We start from the raw sequence: 25,512 nt of genomic DNA on the forward strand, positions 1-25,512 counted from the left end.
AATTAGAGTGTGCGGTGTCTTCTAAATATTACTTGTACTGGGACTTTTTCAGTCCATGACACCTGCACCTCACCTCTTAAATTGACTGAGTGCACACCATTGTACCTTATCGCTCACCATCCTGGTCGCTCTTCTCTGAACTTGCTCCAGTTTTTCAATGTCTTTTATATAACGTGGAGCCCAGAACTGGACCCGGTATTCCAGATGAGACCTGACCAAGGAGGAGTAGAGGGGGAGAATTACTTCACGTGATCTAGACTCTATGCTTCTCTTAATACAACCTAGAATTGTGTTTGCCTTTCTTGCAGCTGCATCAGACTGTTGACTCCTGTGCAGTCTGCGATCCACAACCCCTGGCAAAAATGATGGAATCACCGGCCTTGGAGGATGTTCATTCAGTTAATTTTGTAGAAAACAAGCCGATCACAGACATGGGACAAAACTAAAGTCATTTCAAATGGCAACTTTCTGGCTGTAAGAAACACTAGAAGAAATCAAGAACAAAAAATGTGGTAGTCAGTAATGGTTCCTTTAATCAAGCATAGGGGAAAAATTATGGAATCATGAAAAACAAACAAACCCTCCAACACGTCACTAGTGTTTTGTTGCACCACCTCTGGCTTTTCTAACAGCTTGCCGTCTCTGAGGCCTGGACTTAATGAGGGTCACACAGGAGTCTTCATCAATCTGGCTCCAACTTCCCCTGATTGCTGTTGTCAGATCAGCTTTGCAGGTTGGATCCTTGTCATCGACCATTTTCTGCAACTTCCACCAAAGATTCTCAATTGGATTGAGATCCGGACTATTTGCAGCCATGACATTGACCTTATGTGTCTTTCTTCCAGGAATGTTTGCACGGTTTTTGCTCTATGGCAGGATGCATTATCATCTTGAAAAATGATTTCATCATCCTCAACATCCTTTCAATTGATGGGATAAGAAAAGTGTCCAAAATATCCACATAAACTTGTGCATTTATTGAAGATGTAATGACGGCCTTCTCCCCAGTGCCTTTACCCGACATGCAGCCCCATATCATCAATGACTGTGGAATTTGCATGTTCTCTTCAGGCAGTCATCTTTTTAAATCTCAAACAAAAGTTCCAGCATCATCACCTTGCCCAATGTAGATTCGTGATTCATCGCTGAATATGAGAAGGGACAAAAAAACAGTCGTAGGAGCGCATGCGAGACGGTGAGTTGATATAAAATCTTCATTTATTAGTTTCACTTAGAAATTTCCTTATTTTTTAAAGAAAAGCACAGTTTTTTTCCAATGAAGCGAACATTAAGCGAAATACACTCTATACATTGTTAATGTGGTAAATGACTATTCTAGCTGCAAACGTTTGGTTTGTAATGCAATATCTTCATAGGTGTATAGAGGCCCATTTCCAACAACCATCACTCCAGTGTTCTTATGGCACTTTGTGTTTGCTAACTGTGTAAGAAGGCTAATGGATGGTAAGAATACTGTTGAAAACCCTTGTGCAAGTATGTTAGCTCAGCTGAAAACATTTTGGCTGATTACAGAACCTATAAACCTGACCTTCCTTTGAGCTAGTTGAGAATCTGGAGCATTACATTTGTTGGTTCCATTAAACTCTCAAAATGGCCAGAAAAAAATAACTTTCGTGTGAAACTCGACAGTCTATTCTTGTTCTTAGAAGTGAAGACGATTCCATGCGAGAAATTGCCAAGAAACTGAAGATTTCCTACAACGGTGTGTACTACTCCCTTCAGAGGAGAGCGCAAACAGGCTCTAACCAGAGTAGACAGAGAAGTGTGAGGCCGCGCTGCACAACTGAGCAACAAGACAAGTACATTAGAGTCTGTAGTTTGAGAAATCGACGCCTCACAGGTCCTCAACTGGCAGCTTCATTAAATAGTAAACGCAAAACGCCAGTGTCAGCGTCTACAGTGAAGAGGCGACTCCGGGATGCCGGCCTTCAGGGCAGAGTGGCAAAGAAAAAGCCATATCTGAGACTGGCTAATAAAAGGAAAAGATTAATATGGGCAAAAGAACAGACATTGGACAAAAAAAGATTGGAAAAAAGTGTTATGGACAGACGAATCCAAGTTTGAGGTGTTTGGATCACACAGAAGAACATTTGTGAGATGCAGAACCACTGAAAAGATGCTGGAAGAGTGTGACGCCATCTGTCAAGCATGGTGGAGGTAATGTGATGGTCTGGGGTTGCGTCGGTGCTGGTAAAGAGGAAGATTTGTACAAGGTAAAAGGGATATTGAATAGGGAAGACTATCACTCCATTTTGTAACGCCATGCCATACCCTGTGGACAGCGCTTGATAGGAGCCAATTTAATCCTACAACAGGACAATGACCCAAAGCCACCTCCAAATTATGCAAGAACTATTTAGGGAAGAAGCCGGCAGCTGGTATCTATCTGTAATGGAGCGGCCAGCACAGTCACCAGATCTCAGCACCATTGAGCTGTTGAGGGAGCAGCTTGACCGTATGGTAAAAAAAAAGTGCCCATCAACCAAACCAACTTGTGGAGGGGCTTCTGGAAGCATGGGGGGAAACTTCTCCAGATGACCTCAGCAAATTAACTCCTAGAATGCCAAAGGTCTGCAATGCTGGAATTGCGTCAAAGGAGCATTCTGTGATGAAAGCAACGTTTGAAGGAGAAAATTATTATTTCAAAGAAAAATCTTTTTTCAAACCTTCTCAATATCTGAAATAGATTTTACATTCATTTGGCAACTCATTGGATTAATAAAAGTAGGAGTTTCCATGGAAAACACTAAATTGTCTGGGTGACCCTTGGAACGGTAATGTATTTCTTCCTGGCCGTAAATTTCCCGTCTCATATTGCTCTAGTGTAAAGCTCTCCTGATGGGTGTAGTAAGGCGTCTACCAAATATGTGTTTTCCCATTTTCGTAAGATGCAACCCATCTCTAGCAAGGAGTCCATCATACAGGTGATTCACTCCATGATCAAGAAACCCAAAACGTTGCTCACGACACCATCGACGTAGCCAGTTGTTCACCTGTAGAATCCTGTTCAATCTGCTTGTTCCATGTCCATCCACTGGGAGGATGGATGAGAAGACGACCCGCGCTCCCAGGTCCTTCACTTTCTGGCCTAGGTCATCAGAATCTCTGCATATAGTTTCCAGGTCCTTTATTGCTGTCAATTTTTTTTTTTTTACAACAAGATTATTGGGATTAGTTACAAAAAATTTGTCTCATCAAAAAAGACTAATTCCTTAAAAGATGATGTATTAAGAAGAATAAAGAATCTTTTAAGGAATTGGTCTTTTTTGATGAGCCTCTCTTGCTGTGATTTGTTCTTGCGTGTATTGGTGGACGTGTGCAGTCTGTAGCACTGACAAGTCTTGATGCTATATCAGACGCATCTTTGATTTGGGCGCCTGGAAGACCGCACACTTCCATCACACTGGTAACGCCCCCTGTCATTTACAATAAGCTCTGGAGGCGGAGTCTCGTTGAGATCTATGCCCTGCCCATAGATCTGAACATCTCATTTAGATATAATAAAACAATGTGGATTTCTCTGGGATAAAACATCAGATCACAGATATCAAGGTATCAGGTTATTCTACTTTCTATGCCCAGCGGCCATGTAGACGGCTAAGGAGGGACGATCCTACTGACAGATGCACTTTACATGATTAAAATACAACAGTGGAGGAAATCCTTAATGTGTCAATTTTCCAATGTTATCATCTAAATGGGAGTGTGGCTCCTCCGCCATCTACTTCTGCACACGACTCCTTACTGGTGCGAGGGACAGGACACCACAACTGTTAAAGTCTCCGCACAAACCCCTGATGAGCTGGTGTGAACTGCGACCCACCGTCAGCACAGCGAGAGCAACCGTAGAGAGCAGAGGAACCGCGCTCTCGTTCTGACATCGGAAAATCATCTCATTAAGGATTTCCTCCACCGTTACATTTAATCAGCGCAGGACGCAGTCTTTTTGTACAGTTGTATATACATCTTGTGTAGCCTTCCACCATCCCGGGTCCAACCCTGCTGTTTCAGACATTCAGCCATTGCCTTATCTCACCCTTTAGACATTATAGAAAGGATTTTCAGAATGGCACAAGTGAGGATATTCTGTACTTTTTGTGAGGGATTCATGTCTGGTCCAGGTGCATGAAGTCAGGGTCATTTTCTGGTCCCGGTGGCGCAGGGTCCACATCGAGTCCTGGTGGCGCAGGGTCCACGTCTGGTCCTGGTATTGCAGGGTTCTGGTGGTGCAGGGTCCACGTCTAGTCCTGGTATTGCAGGGTTCTCCTGGTGGCGCATGGTCCACGTCAGGTCCCTGTGGTGCAGGGTCCACGTCTGGTCCTCGTATTGCACGGTTCTCCTGGTGGTGCAGGGTCCACGTCGAGTGCCGGATGTGCAGGGTCCACATCTGGTCCTGGTATTGCAGGGTTCTCCTGGTGGCGCAGGGTCCACGTCGAGTCCTGGTGGTGCAGGGTCCACGTCTGGTCCTGGTATTGCAGGGTTCTGGTGGTGCAGTGTCCACGTCGAATCCCGGTGGCGCAGGGTCCACAGATGGTCCTGGTATTGCAGGGTTCTCCTGGTGGGGCAGGGTCCACGTCTGGTACTGGTATTGCACGGTTCTCCTGGTGGCGCAGAGTCCACGTCTGGTCCTGGTATTGCAGGGTTCTCCTGGTGGCGCAGGGTCCACGTCGAGTCCTGGTGGTGCAGGGTCCACGTCTGGTCCTGGTATTGCAGGGTTCTGGTGGTGCAGTGTCCACGTCGAATCCCGGTGGCGCAGGGTCCACAGATGGTCCTGGTATTGCAGGGTTCTCCTGGTGGGGCAGGGTCCACGTCTGGTACTGGTATTGCACGGTTCTCCTGGTGGCGCAGGGTCCACATTGAGTCCTGGTGGCGCAGGGTCCACGTCTGGTCCTTGTATTGCAGGGTTCTCCTGGTGGCACAGGGTCCACGTCGAGTCCTGGTGGCGCAGGGTCCACGTCAGGTCCTTGTATTGCAGGGTTCTCCTGGTGGCGCAGGGTCCACGTCGAGTCCTGGTGGTGCAGGGTCCACGTCTGGTCCTGGTATTGCAGGGTTCTCCTGGTGGCGCAGGGTCCACATTGAGTCCTGGTGGTGCAGGGTCCACGTCTGGTCCTGGTATTGCAGGGTTCTCCTGGTGGTGCAGGGTCCACGTCTGGTCCTGGTATTGCAGGGTTCTGGTGGCGCAGGGTCCACGTCGAATTCCGGTGGCGCAGGGTCCACGTCTGGTCCTGGTATTGCACGGTTCTTCTGGTGGCGCAGGGTCCACATTGAGTCCTGGTGGCGCAGGGTCCACGTCTGGTCCTTGTATTGCAGGGTTCTCCTGGTGGTGCAGGGTCCACATCTGGTCCTGGTATTGCAGGGTTCTCCTGGTGGCGCAGGGTCCACATTGAGTCCTGGTGGTGCAGGGTCCACGTCTGGTCCTGGTATTGCAGGGTTCTGGTGGCGCAGGGTCCACATTGAGTCCTGGTGGTGCAGGGTCCACGTCTGGTCCTGGTATTGCAGGGTTCTCCTGGTGGCGCAGAGTCCACAATGAGTCCTGGTGGCGCAGGGTCCACGTCTGGTCCTTGTATTGCAGGGTTCTCCTTGTGGCGCAGGGTCCACGTCTGGTCCTTGTATTGCAGGGTTCTCCTGGTGGCGCAGGGTCCACGTCGAGTCCTGGTGGCGCAGGGTCCACGTCTGGTCCTTGTATTGCAGGGTTCTCCTGGTGGCGCAGGGTCCACGTCGAGTCCTGGTGGCGCAGGGTCCACGTTTGGTCCTGGTATTGCAGGGTTCTCCTGGTCGCGCAGGGTTTGTATTTAGTCCTGGTGCTCGGAGGTCTCATAGAGGTGGTGTATGAATGGAGACGAGTCAAGGTCAGTGAGGATACAGCTACTAGCTAACATGACATGATCCATGTTTCTCTTGCCTCATGTGGTCACATTTTGCCTGAATCAGAACCGTCTCTTTGCTGCGGTGTCTATATTTGTACGATCTGCTGTGGCAGAAGTCGGGCTCCTCGTTATCACTTCCCCTCCAGAGCTCAGGAGTTGCCAATAATGTGTCCAGGCGGAGCAGACATGTTGTTTTTCTTCTTCTTTCCTCTTATCTGTGCATCCATAAATATTACATTAATGCAGCCTTAATTGGAGAAATTATGCAGCGTACGTCCAGCGAGACCGCGCCAAAGTTCACAGCGCTTAACTGCACTTTGTGGAGATTAATATAAACCAGAGTCACATTATGATGGAGGGATTCACATTCTGGATTCTATGTTCCCTGCCCATCTCCATGTAAATTGTGAATGTGTCAGGATGGGGCAGAATGCATGAAGGCCGCATCCTCATATCAAGCCTGTGACGCCCAGCCGAGGGAAGAACAGAGCTACATAAAGCAGTATCCTACACTGAAGAGCACAAAACTATGCATAAATGTATACACAGAGCACATACATACATATATACACAGAGCACATACATACATATATACACAGAGCACATACATACATATATACACAGAGCACATACATACATATATACACAGAGCACATACATACATATATACACAGAGCACATACATATATACACAGAGCACATACATACATATATACACAGAGCACATACATATATACACAGAGCACATACATACATATATACACAGAGCACATACATACATATATACACAGAGCACATACATATATACACAGAGCACATACATACACATATACACAGAGCACATACATACATATATACACAGAGCACATACATACATATATACACAGAGCACATACATACACATATACACAGAGCACATACATACATATATACACAGAGCACATACATACACGTATACACAGAGCACATACATACATATATACACAGAGCACATACATATATACACAGAGCACATACATACATATATACACAGAGCACATACATACACATATACACAGAGCACATACATACATATATACACAGAGCACATACATACATATATACACAGAGCACATACATACACATATACACATATACACAGAGCACATACATACATGTATACACAGAGCACATACATACACGTATACACAGAGCACATACATACACGTATACACAGAGCACATACATACACGTATACACAGAGCACATACATACACGTATACACAGAGCACATACATACACGTATACACAGAGCACATACATACATACAGTGGGGCAAAAAAGTATTTAGTCAGTCAGCAATAGTGCAAGTTCCACCACTTAAAAAGATGAGAGGCGTCTGTAATTTACATCATAGGTAGACCTCAACTATGGGAGACAAACTGAGAAATAAAAATCTAGAAAATCACATTGTCTGTTTTTTTAACAATTTATTTGCATATTATGGTGGAAAATAAGTATTTGGTCAGAAACAAACAATCAAGATTTCTGGCTCTCACAGACCTGTAACTTCTTCTTTAAGAGTCTCCTCTTTCCTCCACTCATTACCTGTAGTAATGGCTCCTGTTTAAACTTGTTATCAGTATAAAAAGACACCTGTGCACACCCTCAAACAGTCTGACTCCAAACTCCACTATGGTGAAGACCAAAGAGCTGTCAAAGGACACCAGAAACAAAATTGTAGCCCTGCACCAGGCTGGGAAGACTGAATCTGCAATAGCCAACCAGCTTGGAGTGAAGAAATCAACAGTGGGAGCAATAATTAGAAAATGGAAGACATACAAGACCACTGATAATCTCCCTCGATCTGGGGCTCCACGCAAAATCCCACCCCGTGGGGTCAGAATGATCACAAGAACGGTGAGCAAAAATCCCAGAACCACGCGGGGGGACCTAGTGAATGAACTGCAGAGAGCTGGGACCAATGTAACAAGGCCTACCATAAGTAACACACTACACCACCATGGACTCAGATCCTGCAGTGCCAGACGTGTCCCACTGCTTAAGCCAGTACATGTCCGGGCCCGTCTGAAGTTTGCTAGAGAGCATTTGGATGATCCAGAGGAGTTTTGGGAGAATGTCCTATGGTCTGATGAAACCAAACTGGAACTGTTTGGTAGAAACACAACTTGTCGTGTTTGGAGGAAAAAGAATACTGAGTTGCATCCATCAAACACCATACCTACTGTAAAGCATGGTGGTGGAAACATCATGCTTTGGGGCTGTTTCTCTGCAAAGGGGCCAGGACGACTGATCCGGGTACATGAAAGAATGAATGGGGCCATGTATCGTGAGATTTTGAGTGCAAACCTCCTTCCATCAGCAAGGGCATTGAAGATGAAACGTGGCTGGGTCTTTCAACATGACAATGATCCAAAGCACACCGCCAGGGCAACGAAGGAGTGGCTTCGTAAGAAGCATTTCAAGGTCCTGGAGTGGCCTAGTCAGTCTCCAGATCTCAACCCTACAGAAAACCTTTGGAGGGAGTTGAAAGTCTGTGTTGCCAAGCGAAAAGCCAAAAACATCACTGCTCTAGAGGAGATCTGCATGGAGGAATGGGCCAACATACCAACAACAGTGTGTGGCAACCTTGTGAAGACTTACAGAAAACGTTTGACCTCTGTCATTGCCAACAAAGGATATATTACAAAGTATTGAGATGACATTTTGTTTCTGACCAAATACTTATTTTCCACCATAATATGCAAATAAAATGTTAAAAAAACAGACAATGTGATTTTCTGGATTTTTTTTTCTCAGTTTGTCTCCCATAGTTGAGGTCTACCTATGATGTAAATTACAGACGCCTCTCATCTTTTTAAGTGGTGGAACTTGCACTATTGCTGACTGACTAAATACTTTTTTGCCCCACTGTATATACACAGAGCACATACATACACGTATACACAGAGCACATACATACATATATACACAGAGCACATACATACACGTATACAGGTCCTTCTCAAAAAATTAGCATATAGTGTTAAATTTCATTATTTACCATAATGTAATGATTACAATTAAACTTTCATATATTATAGATTCATTATCCACCAACTGAAATTTGTCAGGTCTTTTATTGTTTTAATACTGATGATTTTGGCATACAACTCCTGATAACCCAAAAAACCTGTCTCAATAAATTAGCATATTTCACCCATCCAATCAAATAAAAGTGTTTTTTAATATCAAACAAAAAAACCAACAAATAATAATGTTCAGTTATGCACTCAATACTTGGTGGGGAATCCTTTGGCAGAAATGACTGCTTCAATGCGGCGTGGCATGGAGGCAATCAGCCTGTGACACTGCTGAGATGTTATGGAGGCCCAGGATGCTTCAATAGCGGCCTTAAGCTCATCCAGAGTGTTGGGTCTTGCGTCTCTCAACTTTCTCTTCACAATATCCCACAGATTCTCTATGGGGTTCAGGTCAGGAGAGTTGGCAGGCCAATTGAGCACAGTAATACCATGGTCAGTAAACCATTTACCAGTGGTTTTGGCACTGTGAGCAGGTGCCAGGTCGTGCTGAAAAATGAAATCTTCATCTCCGTAAAGCATTTCAGCCGATGGAAGCATGAAGTGCTCCAAAATCTCCTGATAGCTAGCTGCATTGACCCTGCCCTTGATGAAACACAGTGGACCAACACCAGCAGCTGACATGACACCCCACACCATCACTGACTGTGGGTACTTGACACTGGACTTCAGGCATTTTGGCATTTCCTTCTCCCCAGTCTTCCTCCAGACTCTGGCACCTTGATTTCCGAATGACATGCAAAATTTGCTTTCATCAGAAAAAAGTACTTGGGACCACTTAGCAACAGTCCAGTGCTGCTTCTCTGTAGCCCAGGTCAGGCGCCTCTGCCGCTGTTTATGGTTCAAAAGTGGCTTTACCTGGGGAATGCGGCACCTGTAGCCCATTTCCTGCACACGCCTGTGCACGGTGGCTCTGGATGTTTCCACACCAGACTCAGTCCACTGCTTCCTCAGGTTCCCCAAGGTCTGGAATCGGTCCTTCTCCACAATCTTCCTCAGGGTCCGGTCTCCTCTTCTCGTTGTACAGCGTTTTCTGCCACATTGTTTCCTTCCAACAGACTTACCATTGAGGTGCCTTGATACAGCACTCTGGGAACAGCCTATTTGTTGAGAAATTTCTTTCTGGGTCTTACCCTCTTGCTTGAGGGTGTCAATGATGGCCTTCTTGACATCTGTCAGGTCGCTAGTCTTACCCATGATGGGGGTTTTGAGTAATGAACCAGGCAGGGAGTTTATAAAAGCCTCAGGTATCTTTTGCATGTGTTTAGAGTTAATTAGTTGATTCAGAAGATTAGGGTAATAGGTCGTTTAGAGAACCTTTTCTTGATATGCTAATTTATTGAGACAGGTTTTTTGGGTTATGAGGAGTTGTATGCCAAAATCATCAGTATTAAAACAATAAAAGACCTGACAAATTTCAGTTGGTGGATAATGAATCTATAATATATGAAAGTTTAATTGTAATCATTACATTATGGTAAATAATGAAATTTAACACTATATGCTAATTTTTTGAGAAGGACCTGTACACAGAGCACATGCATACATATATACACAGAGCACATACATATATACACAGAGCACATACATACATATATACACAGAGCACATACATACACGTATACACAGAGCACATACATACACGTATACACAGAGCACATACATACACGTATACACAGAGCACATACATATACGTATACACAGAGCACATACATACACGTATACACAGAGCACATACATACACGTATACACAGAGCACATACATACACGTATACACAGAGCACATACATACACGTATACACAGAGCACATACATACACGTATACACAGAGCACATACATACACGTATACACAGAGCACATACATACACGTATACACAGAGCACATACATACACACGTATACACAGAGCACATACATACACACGTATACACAGAGCACATACATACACACGTATACACAGAGCACATACATACACACGTATACACAGAGCACATACATACACACGTATACACAGAGCACATACATACACACGTATACACAGAGCACATACACGTATACACAGAGCACATACATACACGTATACACAGAGCACATACACGTATTCACAGAGCACATACATACACGTATACACAGAGCACATACATACACGTATACACAGAGCACATACATACACGTATACACAGAGCACATACATACACGTATACACAGAGCACATACATACACGTATACACAGAGCACATACATACACGTATACACAGAGCACATACATACACATGTATGTAACACTGGGGCCAGGACAGAGCCTTGTGGTCCCCACTTGTAACACTGGGGCCAGGATAGAGCCTTGTGGTACCCCACTTGTAACACTGGGGCCAGGACAGAGCCTTGTGGTCCCTACTTGTAACACTGGAGCCAGGACAGATGTCACGATTCCACACCGCTGCCACCAATATGTCACGATTCACACCGTGACCGTCACCCCTACGTCACAGATCGGGGTGACTTTAGGCCAGCAGACGGCTATCACGTGCAGGGGGCTTATGTTAGTTATCTCTCCACTGCTACAATGTGATGAAAAAAACACTCACAAGGCTATTGACCTCTTAGTTTACAGCAGGGGCTTATTTTAGGTATCCCACTGCTCTTCAATATACCACGAACTGCAGGGATTTATGTATATCCCGCTTTACAGTTCTGCTTGAACTTGCAGCTCTCTAGCGCCCCCTTACTCTCAGGTCAGACTAGGTACTGCACCTAGGGTAATTAGTCGCCAGAAAGGCTGCCTGCTATGTACTGGCTATTGGGCACGCTGCAGCAAGGCGATTTAACTACTCCCGCTCAGGCAGGAACAATAATTATCCACGCCGCAGTCGCTACAATGACACCCAAAGGCCCCGCACACAATTTGCTGCCACCAGCTCCGATTAAACGGGTCCGAAGCTAACCCAAAACAGTAGCGTAATTCCCTTCAGTAGACTTAGGGTACGTTTTAGAGCAGAAGAACGAATCTAGTATATTAACTATTATACTTTATAAAAGATTTTAAGGCAGTGTTTTATAAAAAGGCATATAAAGATGTTACAAAAAAGACAATTGAAATATGTACAAAGTAATTATAAAATAAAGGGATTAAATGAGAAAATCAACACTTACATGTTCTCAGTTCATTTCAGGCAAAACCATGCTGGTGGGCGGAGCTCCCCAAATGTCCCAGTGCATCAGGAGGTTTGGATTTAAACAGCTCCTTAAGTAAAACTCTGCTGACTCTGAAGGCTGGGCAAAGTGGGGTCAATTAAATAACCACAGCCTTGTGACATCACAAACAGGGCTGGTTTCCTTAGACCCTCCTATCTCTTCAGCCTTAGTAAATTTCACACAAGTTTGTCTAATGCCTGTATCTCCGCTACAGAACATGTCAGAATCATAACACACCCAGCATTCATCTTGTATTAAGATTTGCTCTCTATAGATACTAAATTCGGGCTAGTAGGGACACTCCGTTCCAGAGAAATCTGTACTTTGTACCTGATGGAGTTAGAGGCTCATGTTTGCAGTGGCTGACAGATCTGCCGATGGACGTTAACAATATGTACTTTTTATTTTCCTAGCCCAAATCGTTGGCCCAGAATCTTACAAGATTAAGACAAAGGACCTCATGTTTTAAAGAACTTCTATACCAGTCCTAGCTAGTACAGATGGGAGGGGCGAGTAAGTTGCTTCGAGTTTGGAATTTATGGCCAGAGCAATAAAAACCTCTTCTACACATACATTCAGAAACACACAAAGAAGGAGGGTTTTTAGCCCGCAGCATGGGTCTGAAGGGCAAAGCTACACAATCATATTATATTTCATACAATATCGTGACACCTCCCCTGTTGTGAATTCTGCTCTTGGGTTCCCTCCAGTGGTTGTTGGTGGGAATGCAGTTGTCTCTGACTCGCAGTCCTGGCCAGGTGTATCGGATGATTACAATTCTGACTGGGATATTTAGGTGTGCTGGATCCTTTAGCCCTTGCCAATTGTCAATGTTCCTTGTGAAGTGTTGGATCTTTTTCTGGCTTCTCCTGCTTGCTGCCAAATTCAGCAAAGATAAGTGTTTTGTTTTTGTATCTGTGGCACACTGCTGTGTGCTTGTTTCAGTTTATTCCTGCTCTGTTTGTAGGATTCACTGGAGTTGCAGATATACGCTCCTACATCTTTAGTAAGATGTAGGAAGTTTTTTGTATATTCTGCTGTGGATTTTTTGAAGGGTTTTAATACTGACCGCACAGAACTCTGTCCTATCCTGTCCTATCTAGCTAGAGTGGCCTCCTTGTGCTAAATCCTGTTTTTTCTGCCTGTGTATGTTTTTTCCTCTCCGACTCACCGCCAATATTTGTGGGGGGCTGTCTATCCTTTGGGGATTTTCTCTGAGGCAAGATAGTATTCCGATTTCCATCTGTAGGGGTATTTAGTCCTCCGGCTGTGACGAGGTGTCTAGGTGTGTTAGGTATACTCCACGGCTACTTCTAGTTGCGGTGTTAAGTTCAGGTTTGCAGTCAGTATAGTGGCCACTTTCTCCAGTGAAAGTTCTCATGCAGCTCCAAGGTCACCAGATCATAACACTCCCCCTTTTGGTCTGTGCTTTCCAAAGACATACTGATAGGGATTCTAGATTGTGAGCCCCATCGGGGACAGTGGTGATAATGTGTGCAAAAACTGTAAAGCGCTGCGGAATATGTTAGCGCTATATAAAAATAAAGATTATTATTATTATTATTATTGTGCTACGGAGGCAGAACCCCTCGGTATGCCTCCATGCGCACCTCAGTAGGTTCACCCTGGTGGGACAGTCCATCTGCTTTGCCATGATCCCTGTACTTTTTGTGCTCAATGGTGAAGTCAAACTGCTGAAGGGCAAGGCTCCAGCGTAGCAACCTGCCGTTGGTTCCACACATGGCGTTTAGCCAGCGCAGAGGGTTGTGGTCGGTCACCACGGTGAAGGTGCGACCGTACAAGTAGGGCTGCAAGCGCTGCAGGGCCCAGATTATGGCCAGGCACTCCTTCTCGATGGTGGAGTAGGCCACTTCCCTCGGCAAAAGTTTCCGGCTCGGGTACAACACGGGGTGCTCTTGGTCCTCCGAGTCAACCTGGCTGAGTACAACACCGAGGCCAAACTTGCTGTGTTGTGAGTTCTGTTTTTGGGCTCCCTCTGGTGGTTACTGATGGTACTGGGTGACTTGTCTTTCCTGGGTTTCTGGGTTCCACCTGTTCCATCAGCATATGGGAGTTTCCTATTTAACCTGGCTTTGCTGGCATTTCCTCGCCGGTTATCAATGTATCCAGTGTGTCTTGTTACCTCTGCTCCCTGTTCCTAGAACCTTCTGGACAAGCTAAGTTTGGATTTTCCTGTTTTGTGTTTTGCTTAATTTGGTTTTTAGTCCAGCCTGCAGATATGTGATTCTCTGCTGCTGGTTGCTCTAGTGGGCTGAAATTGCTTTTCATGTACCATGAGTTGGCACATGAGTTCAAGTAATTTCAGGATGGTTTTTTGAAGGGTTTTTCGCTGACCGCGCAGTTCACTTTTGTATCCTCTGCTATCTAGCTTTAGCGGGCCTCATTTTGCTGAAACTGTTTTCATACTACGTATGTGCTTTCCTCTCATTTCACCGTCATTATATGTGGGGGGCTGCTATTTGCTGTGGGGTATTTCTCTGGAGGCAAGAGAGGTCTGTGTTTCTTCTGATAGGGGAAGTTAGATCTTCGGCTGGAGCGAGACGTCTAGGATCATCGTAGGCACATTCCCCGGCTACTTTTATTTGTGTGTTAGGTTCAGGGTCGCGGTCAGCTCAGGTTCCATCGCCCTAGAGCTTGTTTGTATCTGTGCTTGTCATTTTTGTGATCCCCTGCCATTGGGATCATGACAGTATAACCGGCCGACAAAGTGTTAATTGTATTGGCTGAAGTAGGAGGATAAGTAGTCTGAGGAAGTTTTTTTTTTTTTTTTTTTTTCTTTCCCCTTTCCCTCAGAGTTTGCTGCCTAGCCTTATTGCAGCCTGGCTACTTCCTCCTCCTCTTAATCTTTGAATGGCTCTGATCTCAGCTGTTTATCATGGACGTCCAGAGTTTGGCTTCCAGCCTGAATAATCTTGCCGCTAAGGTTCAAAATATACAGGATTTTGTGGTACATGCTCCTATGTCTGAATCCTAGACAGGCTCGTTGGTCACTGTTTTTCTCTCGTTTCAATTTTGTGGTTTCATACCTGCCAGGTTCAAAGAATGTGAAGGCGGATGCTCTTTCTAGGAGTTTTGTGCCTGACTCCCTTGGAAATTCTGAGCCCTCTGGTATCCTTAGGGATGGGGTGATTTTGTCTGCTGTCTCCCCAGACTTGCGACGTGCTTTGCAGGAGTTTCAGGCGGGTAAACCTGATCGTTGTCCGCCTGAGAGACTGTTTGTTCCGGATAATTGGACCAGTAGAGTCATCTCCGAGGTCCATTCTTCTGCGTTGGCAGGTCATCCTGGAATATTTGGTACTAGAGACTTGGTGGCCAGGTCTTTTTGGTGGCCTTCCTTGTCGAGGGATGTGCGTTCTTTTGTGCAGTCTTGTGAGGTTTGCGCTCGGGCTAAGCCTTGCTGTTCTCGGGCCAGTGGATTGTTGTCACCTTTGCCTATCCCGAAGAGGCCTTGGACGCACATTTCCATGGACTTTATTTCGGATCTCCCTGTCTCTCAAAAAATGTCCGTCATCTGGGTTGTGTGTGATCGCTTTTCTAAAATGGTTCATCTGGTACCCTTGCCTAAGTTGCCTTCCTCCTCTGAGTTGGTCCCTCTGTTTTTTCAGAATGTGGTTCGTTTGCATGGGATTCCTGAGAACATCGTTTCTGACAGGGGATCCCAGTTTGTGTCTAGATTTTGGCGGACGTTCTGTGCTAAGATGGGCATTGATTTGTCCTTTTCGTCTGCATTCCATCCTCAGACGAATGGCCAGACTGAACGAACTAATCAGACCTTGGAAACTTATTTAAGGTGTTTTGTTTCTGCTGATCAGGATGACTGGGTTACCTTTTTGCCGCTGGCCGAGTTTGCCCTTAATAATCGGGCTAGTTCTGCTACCTTGGTTTCTCCTTTCTTTTGTAATTCGGGGTTTCATCCTCGTTTTTCCTCTGGTCAGGTGGAACCTTCTGATTGTCCTGGAGTGGACATGGTGGTGGATAGGTTGCATCGGATTTGGAGTCATGTGGTGGACAATTTGAAGTTGTCCCAGGAGAAGGCTCAGCAGTTTGCTAATCGCCGTCGCCGCGTGGGTCCTCGACTTCTTGTTGGTGACTTGGTGTGGTTGTCTTCTCGTTTTGTTCCTATGAAGGTCTCTTCTCCTAAGTTCAAGCCTCGGTTCATCGGTCCCTATAGGATCTTGGAAATTCTTAACCCTGTGTCGTTTCGTTTGGATCTCCCGGCATCGTTTGCTATTCATAATGTGTTCCATCGGTCGTTGTTGCGGAAGTATGAGGTACCTGTTGTTCCTTCGCTTGAGCCTCCTGCTCCAGTGCTGGTGGAGGGAGAATTGGAGTATGTTGTGGAGAAGATCTTGGATTCTCGTGTTTCCAGACGGAAACTCCAGTATTTGGTCAAGTGGAAGGGTTATGGTCAGGAGGATAATTCTTGGGTGGTTGCCTCGGATGTTCATGCTGATGATTTGGTTCGCGCTTTTCATAGGGCTCATCCTGGTCGCCCTGGTGGTTCTCGTGAGGATTCGGTGACCCCTCCTCAAGGGGGGGGTACTGTTGTGAGTTCTGTTTTTGGGCTCCCTCTGGTGGTTACTGATGGTACTGGGTGACTTGTCTTTCCTGGGTTTCTGGGTTCCACCTGTTCCATCAGCATATGGGAGTTTCCTATTTAACCTGGCTTTGCTGGCATTTCCTCGCCGGTTATCAATGTATCCAGTGTGTCTTGTTACCTCTGCTCCCTGCTCCTAGAACCTTCTGGACAAGCTAAGTTTGGATTTTCCTGTTTTGTGTTTTGCTTAATTTGGTTTTTAGTCCAGCCTGCAGATATGTGATTCTCTGCTGCTGGTTGCTCTAGTGGGCTGAAATTGCTTTTCATGTACCATGAGTTGGCACATGAGTTCAAGTAATTTCAGGATGGTTTTTTGAAGGGTTTTTCGCTGACCGCGCAGTTCACTTTTGTATCCTCTGCTATCTAGCTTTAGCGGGCCTTATTTTGCTGAAACTGTTTTCATACTACGTATGTGCTTTCCTCTCATTTCACCGTCATTATATGTGGGGGGCTGCTATTTGCTGTGGGGTATTTCTCTGGAGGCAAGAGAGGTCTGTGTTTCTTCTGATAGGGGAAGTTAGATCTTCGGCTGGAGCGAGACGTCTAGGATCATCGTAGGCACGTTCCCCGGCTACTTTTATTTGTGTGTTAGGTTCAGGGTCGCGGTCAGCTCAGGTTCCATCGCCCTAGAGCTTGTTTGTATCTGTGCTTGTCATTTTTGTGATCCCCTGCCATTGGGATCATGACATTGCTGGTGTCAGTCTGTACCAAGAACGGTCAACTGTTGTCGACTGCTTTCAACACAGGGGCGTTGCACAGTGCTGTTTTCAACACCTGGAAGGTTCTCTCACAGCCATCGGTCCAGTTGACGATGTGGGATAGCTTCTTCCTGATGAGATCCATCAAGGGTTTTGCCAGGCTATTATAGTGCTGTACGAAGCGCCTATAGTACCCTGCAGTGCCCAGGAAGGACATCACCTGTTTCTTGGTCCCAGGAGTGGGCCAGTTCACGATAGCTCCCACTTTAGCAGGCTCTGGCTTTAGATTGCCTCCGCCTACCCGGTGCCCCAGGTAGTGGACCTCACTCATGCTCATCTGGCACTTTCCCGGCTTGATAGTCAGTCCAGCTCGGTGAATTCGCCTGAGCACCTCCTTGAGATGCTGCAAGTGTTCCTCCCAGGAGGAACTGAAGATGGCAATGTCATCCAAGTATGCCACGGCGTACTTCTCCAGCCCCTGAAGCAGGAGGTTGACCATCCGCTGGAAAGTGGCAGGGGCATTCTTCATGCCGAAGGGCATGACCATGGACTCGTACAGTCCAAAGGGTGTGATAAAGGCGGACTTCTCCTGCGCCTCGGAGCTCAGGGGAATCTGCCAGTATCCTCGACTCAGATCCATTATGGTTAGATAATCTGCGCCAGCTAACCTCTCAAGCAGCTCCTCGATGCGCGGCATTGGGTGCACATCAGAGGCTGTGATGGTATTGAGCCCCCTGTAGTCCACGCAGAACCGGGTGGTCCGATCCTTCTTTGGCACGAGAACTACAGGTGAGGCCCACGCACTCTTTGACCGTCGAATCACCCCCAGCTGTAACATCTCATCGATCTCCTGGCGCATAACCTGCTGCACCTGGTTGGAGATTCGATAAGGTGTTCGCCGTAGTGGGGCATGATTCCCGGTGTCCACCTCATGGACTGCTAACTCAGTCCTTCCTGGTCGGTTGGAGAAAACGGCCCGGAAGGGTTCCAGCTTGGTCCGCAACTGCGACCGCTGGGGTTCGGTTAGTGAGACGCTTACCTCCACATCCTCGATGGACCCACCGGCCTTGGCTTGGGCCAGCATGTCCAGAAGGGTGTCTTCCTCCCCGTCTTCGGGCAAGCTGCAGAACGGTAGGATGAAAGGTTCACATTCGTGATGAGCCTTCATCATGTTGACATAAAAGGCCTTTCGCCTACCCCGAGTGTGGTCAAGCATGACCATGTAGGTGACCGGGTTGATCTGTTGGTGGATGACGTACGGGCCCTCCCAGGCTGCCTGAAGCTTATCCTTTGGTACGGTGACCAGCACCCACACCTTTTGACCCACGTGGTAGGTCCGCTCCCGGGCGTTCTGGTCGTGCCAGTGCTTCTGGTCAGCCTGAGCCTGCGTCATGTTGTCATGCACCAACTGCGTCAAGGTCTGCATCTTGTCACGGAAGCGCATGACATACTCCACTATGGACACTTCAGAAGGGTTCGGCTCCTCTTCCCAGGATTCCCTTACCAACCCAAGGTGTCCCCGGACTCGCCTGCCGTACAGGAGCTCAAAGGGGGAGAACCCCGTAGAGGCCTGCGGAACCTCTCGGTAAGCGAACAGCAGGTGTGGGAGGTACCGCTCCCAGTCGCGCCCTTGGGTCTCAACCAGCATGCGTGGCATCTGTTTGAGGGTACCATTGAAGCGTTCACACAAGCCATTGGTCTGTGGGTGATACGCACTCGATACCAGGTGCTTCACCTGCATTCTCTTACAGAGAGCCTCCATTAGGTGAGACATGAATTGGGTCCCTTGATCAGTAAGCATCTCCCTGGGAAATCCTACACGTGAAAAGATGGCCAACAGGGCATCCGCCACTTTATCTGCCCTAGTTGACGACAGAGCTACTGCCTCTGGGTACCGGGTAGCATAGTCTACCACAGTAAGGATGTATTGCTTTCCAGAGCTGCTGGGGACGGCCAACGGGCCCACAATGTCCACCGCGATTGTCTGGAAAGGCTCCTCTATCACTGGTAAAGGGATCAGGGGAGCCTTAAGAGCAGGCCCCGCCTTCCCCACTCTGGCAGGTGACACAGGAGCGGCAGTAGTTTGACACATCTGTCCCCATCTTAGGCCAATAGAAGTGTTCAGACAGCTGGGCCTTAGTTTTGCTGATCCCCAAGTGTCCAGCTAGTGGGATCTCATGGGCAATCCGTAACAACTCACCCCGGAATTGCTGCGGGACGACCAGCTGTCTTTCCCTCAACCACTCCTTTTGCGATTTTCCGTGTACTGTCTCCCGGTACAACCTTCCTTGTTCCCAGAACACCCTCTCCTTCTCAGTCACGGAGGTGGGCGTCTCGGCGAGTTGTCTCAAACTCTCTAGGCTCGCATTTGTGCGCAGAGCGGCCTGAAACTCCTGGCTAGGGGAAGCCAGAAGCGATGTCAGGGTCCCTTCCCCACGGGAACCCTCTTGGACCTGCTCTGGGTCCACCTCTGGTTCAGTCACACTGATCACTGAGGAGGGTCCGGAAGGCCGACAGTTATCTGCGTTCCGGGCACTCTGACTGCGGGTGACAGCCGCTACGTAGGCTGTCTCCCCGGGGGTTTCTACAGTCCCATCAGCCGGCGCTGCTATGGGCTCTACCTCCCCATCCACCCCCAACACTCCAGGGGCAGTGCTACTTGTGGGCCAGTTACCTTCCTCGGTGGCACTGGTCAATCTCATGGCATCACCTTTCTCACGGTTCCCATGCATCTCCACATCTCCTGTAGCACCGACACTTGCCCCTTCTAGGGGTTCCTCAGCCGTCTCACTCCGCAGAGCGACGTGGCTGGGCACGCCTGTACCTATGGACACATTAACCTTCACAGAAAAATCATTATCAGGTTCAGCTGGCACAGGTACAACATTTTCACCATCAATCCTAGGGAAAAAATGGTTAGCAGATGCATCATTACAAGATAAAGCATGGGCAGGCAACACATGCGATATCCCATCATTATCATCATCACCATCATCAGGGTTAACGTTACCCTTATTAGCAGATTGGGGAGGGGTGTCAGGAACGTAGTATGCCACCATCCTCCCCAAATCAGTCCCCAACAAAACATCAGTGGGCAAATTATCAGACAGCCCCACTTCCTTCACCCCGCTCCCTGCACCCCAATCAATATAAACCCGGGCCATTGGTAAGGGACAGCTGATGCCCCCAATCCCAGTGACAGTTAGGGTTTTCCCCGGAATGATTTCTTCAGGGGCCTCCAGTTCGGGTCGGATGAGGGTTCGTTCAGCCCCGGTGTCCTTGAGGCCGGTAGCAACATGGCCTCCCACGGTGACGTGCTGTATGTTGTCGCACACCCTCCCAAGTACACCACCCACCAAAAGAACTGCTGCATTAGGCCCTGGGGCCTTGGCTGGGGGGTTCTTCGGCTTATCTGGACAGTAGTGACTGATATGACTAGTCCTCTTGCAGTAGAAACATTGGCGAGGTTTGGTGATAGGTCTGGTGCTGTTGGCCACGGGGACAGGACCTCTGGTGTGTTGGCTGGCAGGGGTACTGGTGTTGGTTGCAGGCTTACCCCCTCTCCAGCTGGTGGTGACTGGCTTCCACACTTCTGATCTACGGTTGGCCTCATAGGCATCGGCAATCTGCGCTGCTTTCGTCACATCTTTGGGTTCTCTGTCCATCACGAACTGTCGCACCTCAGCTGCGCAAAGATGAAAGAACTGGTCTTTGATCATCAGGTCTCCCAGCTGCTCAAAGGTGGTCACTGACAGTCCTTGGATCCACTGGTTAAAGTGGGTCCTGAGTCCATGCACCACATCGCCGTAGCTGTCGTGTGGGCCACGTTGGAGGTTCAGGAACTTTCTACGGTAAACCTCAGGTGTAAGCTGGTACTTGGCTATCAGGGCCTGCTTGATGGCCTCATAGTCACCATCTTGTTCTTGAGGGAGGGCAGCAAACGCCTCCAGAGCTTTGCCTCTCAGCCCTGGGGTCAGGTATCGTGTCCATTCATCTGCAGGCAGCTGGTACTGTCTGCAGGCTTTCTCAAAGGCCCGCAGAAAAATGTCCAAGTCCCTGTCCTTTTCCGTAACAGGAAAGTGATCGGGCTGGTGCTTCAGTATCTGAGCGCTGCTGGGCTCATGGCTCCGGGCGGTGGAGGGCATCACCCCCTGCCGGAGCATCTCCCGTTCATGTTCTCGCTGGGCTTGGCGCTCGGCTCTCTCAGCCTCCCACTCGGCTCGCTGGGCCTCTCGCTCGGCTCAGGCCTCTCGCTCGGCTTGCTGGACCTGGGCCTCCTGCCGGTTTTGCTGAATCTGCTGCCAACATCCCTCATGGTCGTCAGTGGGGAATTCTTCCAAGGCCCCAGTAGGTGGGGGTCCAATTCGCCCTGATTGCTAGTAGGGCCAGCATTCAGTGGTTGGACCTCTACTGCAGCATCCCCTCTGCTTGGGCCGGGTTCTGCGCCCACTGGGCTCTGTCCGGTTTCCCGTTGCACCAGAGCCGCGACCAGTTGGCCTTTGTTTTTGTTCGTGGTGTCGATCTGCCACACCCCGCACAGGGCAATAAGAGTGTCTTTCTTAAGCTGCACCACTCTTCTCCCATTGCAGCCATGGTTGCCAAATGAAAGATAGGATAGAAAAAAAAGAAGAGAAAGGGAAGGGATAATTACCAGTACGCAATTGTCTCGGGACTAATAAACACTGAGTTCGTTCTCCAAACATAATTGCGCAGAGTCCTCGCAAGAACTTTGCGAGTTTTTAGTGAGAGGAATGATTGCTCAAACCAAATCACTAATGCTCTAAGATCCCACCGCCTTGCCACCAATATGTCACGAATCCACACCGCTGCCGCCAATATGTCACGATTCACACCGTGACCGTCACCCCTACGTCACAGATCGGGGTGACTTTAGGCCAACAGACGGCTATCACATGTGTAGGGGGCTTAACATAGTTATCCCTCCACTGCTACAAGTTGATGAAAAAAACACAAACAAGGCTATTGACCTTTTAGTTTACAGCAGGGGCTTATTTTAGGTATCCCACTGCTCTTCAATATAACACGAACTGCAGGGATTTATGTATATCCCGCTTTACAGTTCTGCTTGAACTTGCGGCTCTCTAGCACCCCCTTACCCTCAGGTCAGACTAGGTACTGCACCTAGAGTAATTAGTCGCCAGAAAGGCTGCCTGCTATGTACTGGCTATTGGGCACGCTGCAGCAAGGCAATTTAACTACTCCCGCTCAGGCAGGAACAATAATTATCCATGCCGCAGTCACTACAACGACACCCAAAGGCCCCGCACACGATATGCTGCCACCAGCTCCGATTAAACGGGTCCGAAGCTAACCAAAAACAGTAGCGTAATTCCCTTCAGAAGACTTAGGGTACGTTTTAGAGCAGAAGAACGAATCTAGTATATTAACTATTATACTCCATAAAAGATTTTAAGGCAGTGTTTATAAAAAGGCATATAAAGATCTTACAAAAGAGACAATTGAAATATGTACAAGGTAATTATAAAATAAAGGGATTAAATGAGAAAATCAACACTTACATGTTCTCAGTTCATTTCAGGCAAAACCGTGGAGCTCCCCAAATGTCCCAGTGCATCAGGAGGTTTGGATATAAACAGCTCCTTAAGTAAAACTCTGCTAACTCTGAAGGCTGGGCAAAATGGGGTCACTTAAATAACCACAGCCTTGTGACATCACTAACAGGGCTGGTTTCCTTAGACCCTCCTACCTCTTCAGCCTTAGTAAATTTCACACAAATTTGTCTAATGCCTATATCCCCGCTACAGAACATGTCAGAATCATAACACACCCAGCATTCATCTTGTATTAAGATTTGCTCTCTATAGATACTAAATTCGGGCTAGTAGGGACACTCCGTTCCAGAGAAATCTGTACTTTGTACCTGATGGAGTTAGAGGCTCATGTTTACAGCGGCTGACAGATCCGCCGATGGACATTAACAATATGTACTTTTCATTTTCCTAGCCCAAATCGTTGGCCCAGAATCTTACAAGATTAAGACAAAGGACCTCATGTTTTAAAGAACTTCTATACCAGTCCTAGCTTGTACAGATGGGAGGGGCGAGTAAGTTGCTCAGAGCTTGGAATTTATGGCCAGAGCAATAAAAACCTCTTCTGCTCATACATTCAGAAGCACACAAAGAAGGAGGGTTTTTAGCCCGCAGCATGGGTCTGAAGGGCAAAGCTACACAATCATATTAAATTTCATACAATATCGTGAAAACAGAGCCTTGTGATCCCCACTTGTAACACTGGGGCCAGGACAGAGCCTTGTGGTCCCCACTTGTAACACTGGGGCCAGGACAGAGCCTTATGGCACCTACTTGTAACACTGGGGCCAGGACAGAGCCTTGTGGTCCCCACTTGTAACACTGGGGCCAGGACAGAGCATTGTGGTACCTACTTGTAACACTGGGGCCCGGACAAAGCCTTGTGGTCCCCACTTGTAACACTGGGGCCAGGACAGAACCTTGTGGTACCTACTTGTAATATTGGGGCCAGGCCAGAGCCTTTTGGCCCCCACTTGCAACACTGGGTCCAGGACAGAGCCTTGTGGTACCCCACTTGCAACACTGGGGCCAGGACAGAGCCTTGTGGTACCCCACTTGTAACACCGGGGCCAGGACAGAGCCTTGTGGTACCTACTTGTAACACTGGGGCCAGGTTGGAGCCTTGTGGTACCCCACTTGTAACACTGGGGTCAGGACAGAGCCTTGTGGTCTCTACTTGTAACACTGGGGCCAGGACAGAGCCTTGTTCTACCCCACTTGTAACACTGGGGCCAGGACAGAGCCTTTTTCTACCCCACTTGTAACACTGGGGCCAGGACAGAGCCTTGTGGTCCCCACTTGTAACACTGGGGCCAGGACAGAGCCTTGTGGTACCTACTTGTAACACTGGGGCCAGGACAGAGCCTTGTGGTACCCACTTGTAACACTGGGGCCAGGACAGAGCCTTGTGGTCATAGTAACATAGTAACATAGTAAGGCCGAAAAAAAGACATTTGTCCATCCAGTTCAGCCTATATTCCATCATAATAAATCCCCAGATCTACGTCCTTCTACAGAACCTAATAATTGTATGATACAATATTGTTCTGCTCCAGGAAGACATCCAGGCCTCTCTTGAACCCCTCGACTGAGTTCGCCATCACCACCTCCTCAGGCAAGCAATTCCAGATTCTCACCGCCCTAACAGTAAAGAATCCTCTTCTATGTTGGTGGAAAAACCTTCTCTCCTCCAGACGCAAAGAATGCCCCCTTGTGCCAGTCACCTTCCTTGGTATAAACAGATCCTCAGCGAGATATTTGTATTGTCCCCTTATATACTTATACATGGTTATTAGATCACCCCTCAGTCGTCTTTTTTCTAGACTAAATAATCCTAATTTCGCTAATCTATCTGGGTATTGTAGTTCTCCCATCCCCTTTATTAATTTTGTTGCCCTCCTTTGTACTCTCTCTAGTTCCATTATATCCTTCCTGAGCACCGGTGCCCAAAACTGGACACAGTACTCCATGTGCGGTCTAACTTGTAACACTGGGGCCAGGACAGAACCTTGTGGTACCTACTTGTAATATTGGGGCCAAGACAGAGCCTTGTGGCCCCCACTTGCAACACTGGGGCCAGGACAGAGCCTTGTGGTACCCCACTTGCAACACTGGGGCCAGGACAGAGCCTTGTGGTACCCCACTTGTAACACTGGGGCAAGGACAGAGCCTTGTTCTACCCCACTTGTAACACTGGGGCCAGGACAGAGCCTTTTTCTACCCCACTTGTAACACTGGGGCCAGGACAGAGCCTTGTGGTCCCCACTTGTAACACTGGGGCCAGGACGGAGCGTTGTGGTATCTGTTGTGAATTCTGTGGCAGAGCTCCCTCCTGTGGTCACAAGTGGTACTTCGGCTGATTCTCTCTGTAAGCTTCCGTTGGTGGAGGGAAGTGGTACTGCGGCTTCTGAGTTTCCTCCCTCAGGTGATGTGGTGAGGTCGTTAGGTGCTGCTCTACGTAAC

General features: G+C 47.7%; 1 protein-coding gene across 3 annotated transcripts in view; it reads left to right on the plus strand.

Annotated features, from left to right (window-relative positions):
* Positions 1 to 25,512, plus strand: part of TUB (TUB bipartite transcription factor) — a 158,061-nt gene that overhangs the window by 36,614 nt on the left and 95,935 nt on the right. Inside the window, exon 1 of one of the 3 annotated variants that reach the window (XM_069738360.1) lies at positions 1,123 to 1,195. The exons of the other annotated variants lie outside the window; for them this stretch is intronic. Coding sequence (XP_069594461.1) covers positions 1,152 to 1,195 — 44 coding nt within the window. The 5' untranslated portion in view covers positions 1,123 to 1,151. Of the gene's footprint in view, positions 1 to 1,122; positions 1,196 to 25,512 lie in introns of those variants that run through there. 3 annotated transcript variants of the gene reach the window in all.

Source organism: Ranitomeya imitator, chromosome 9, assembly GCF_032444005.1.
Source record: "Ranitomeya imitator isolate aRanImi1 chromosome 9, aRanImi1.pri, whole genome shotgun sequence".
NCBI lineage: Eukaryota > Metazoa > Chordata > Amphibia > Anura > Dendrobatidae > Ranitomeya > Ranitomeya imitator.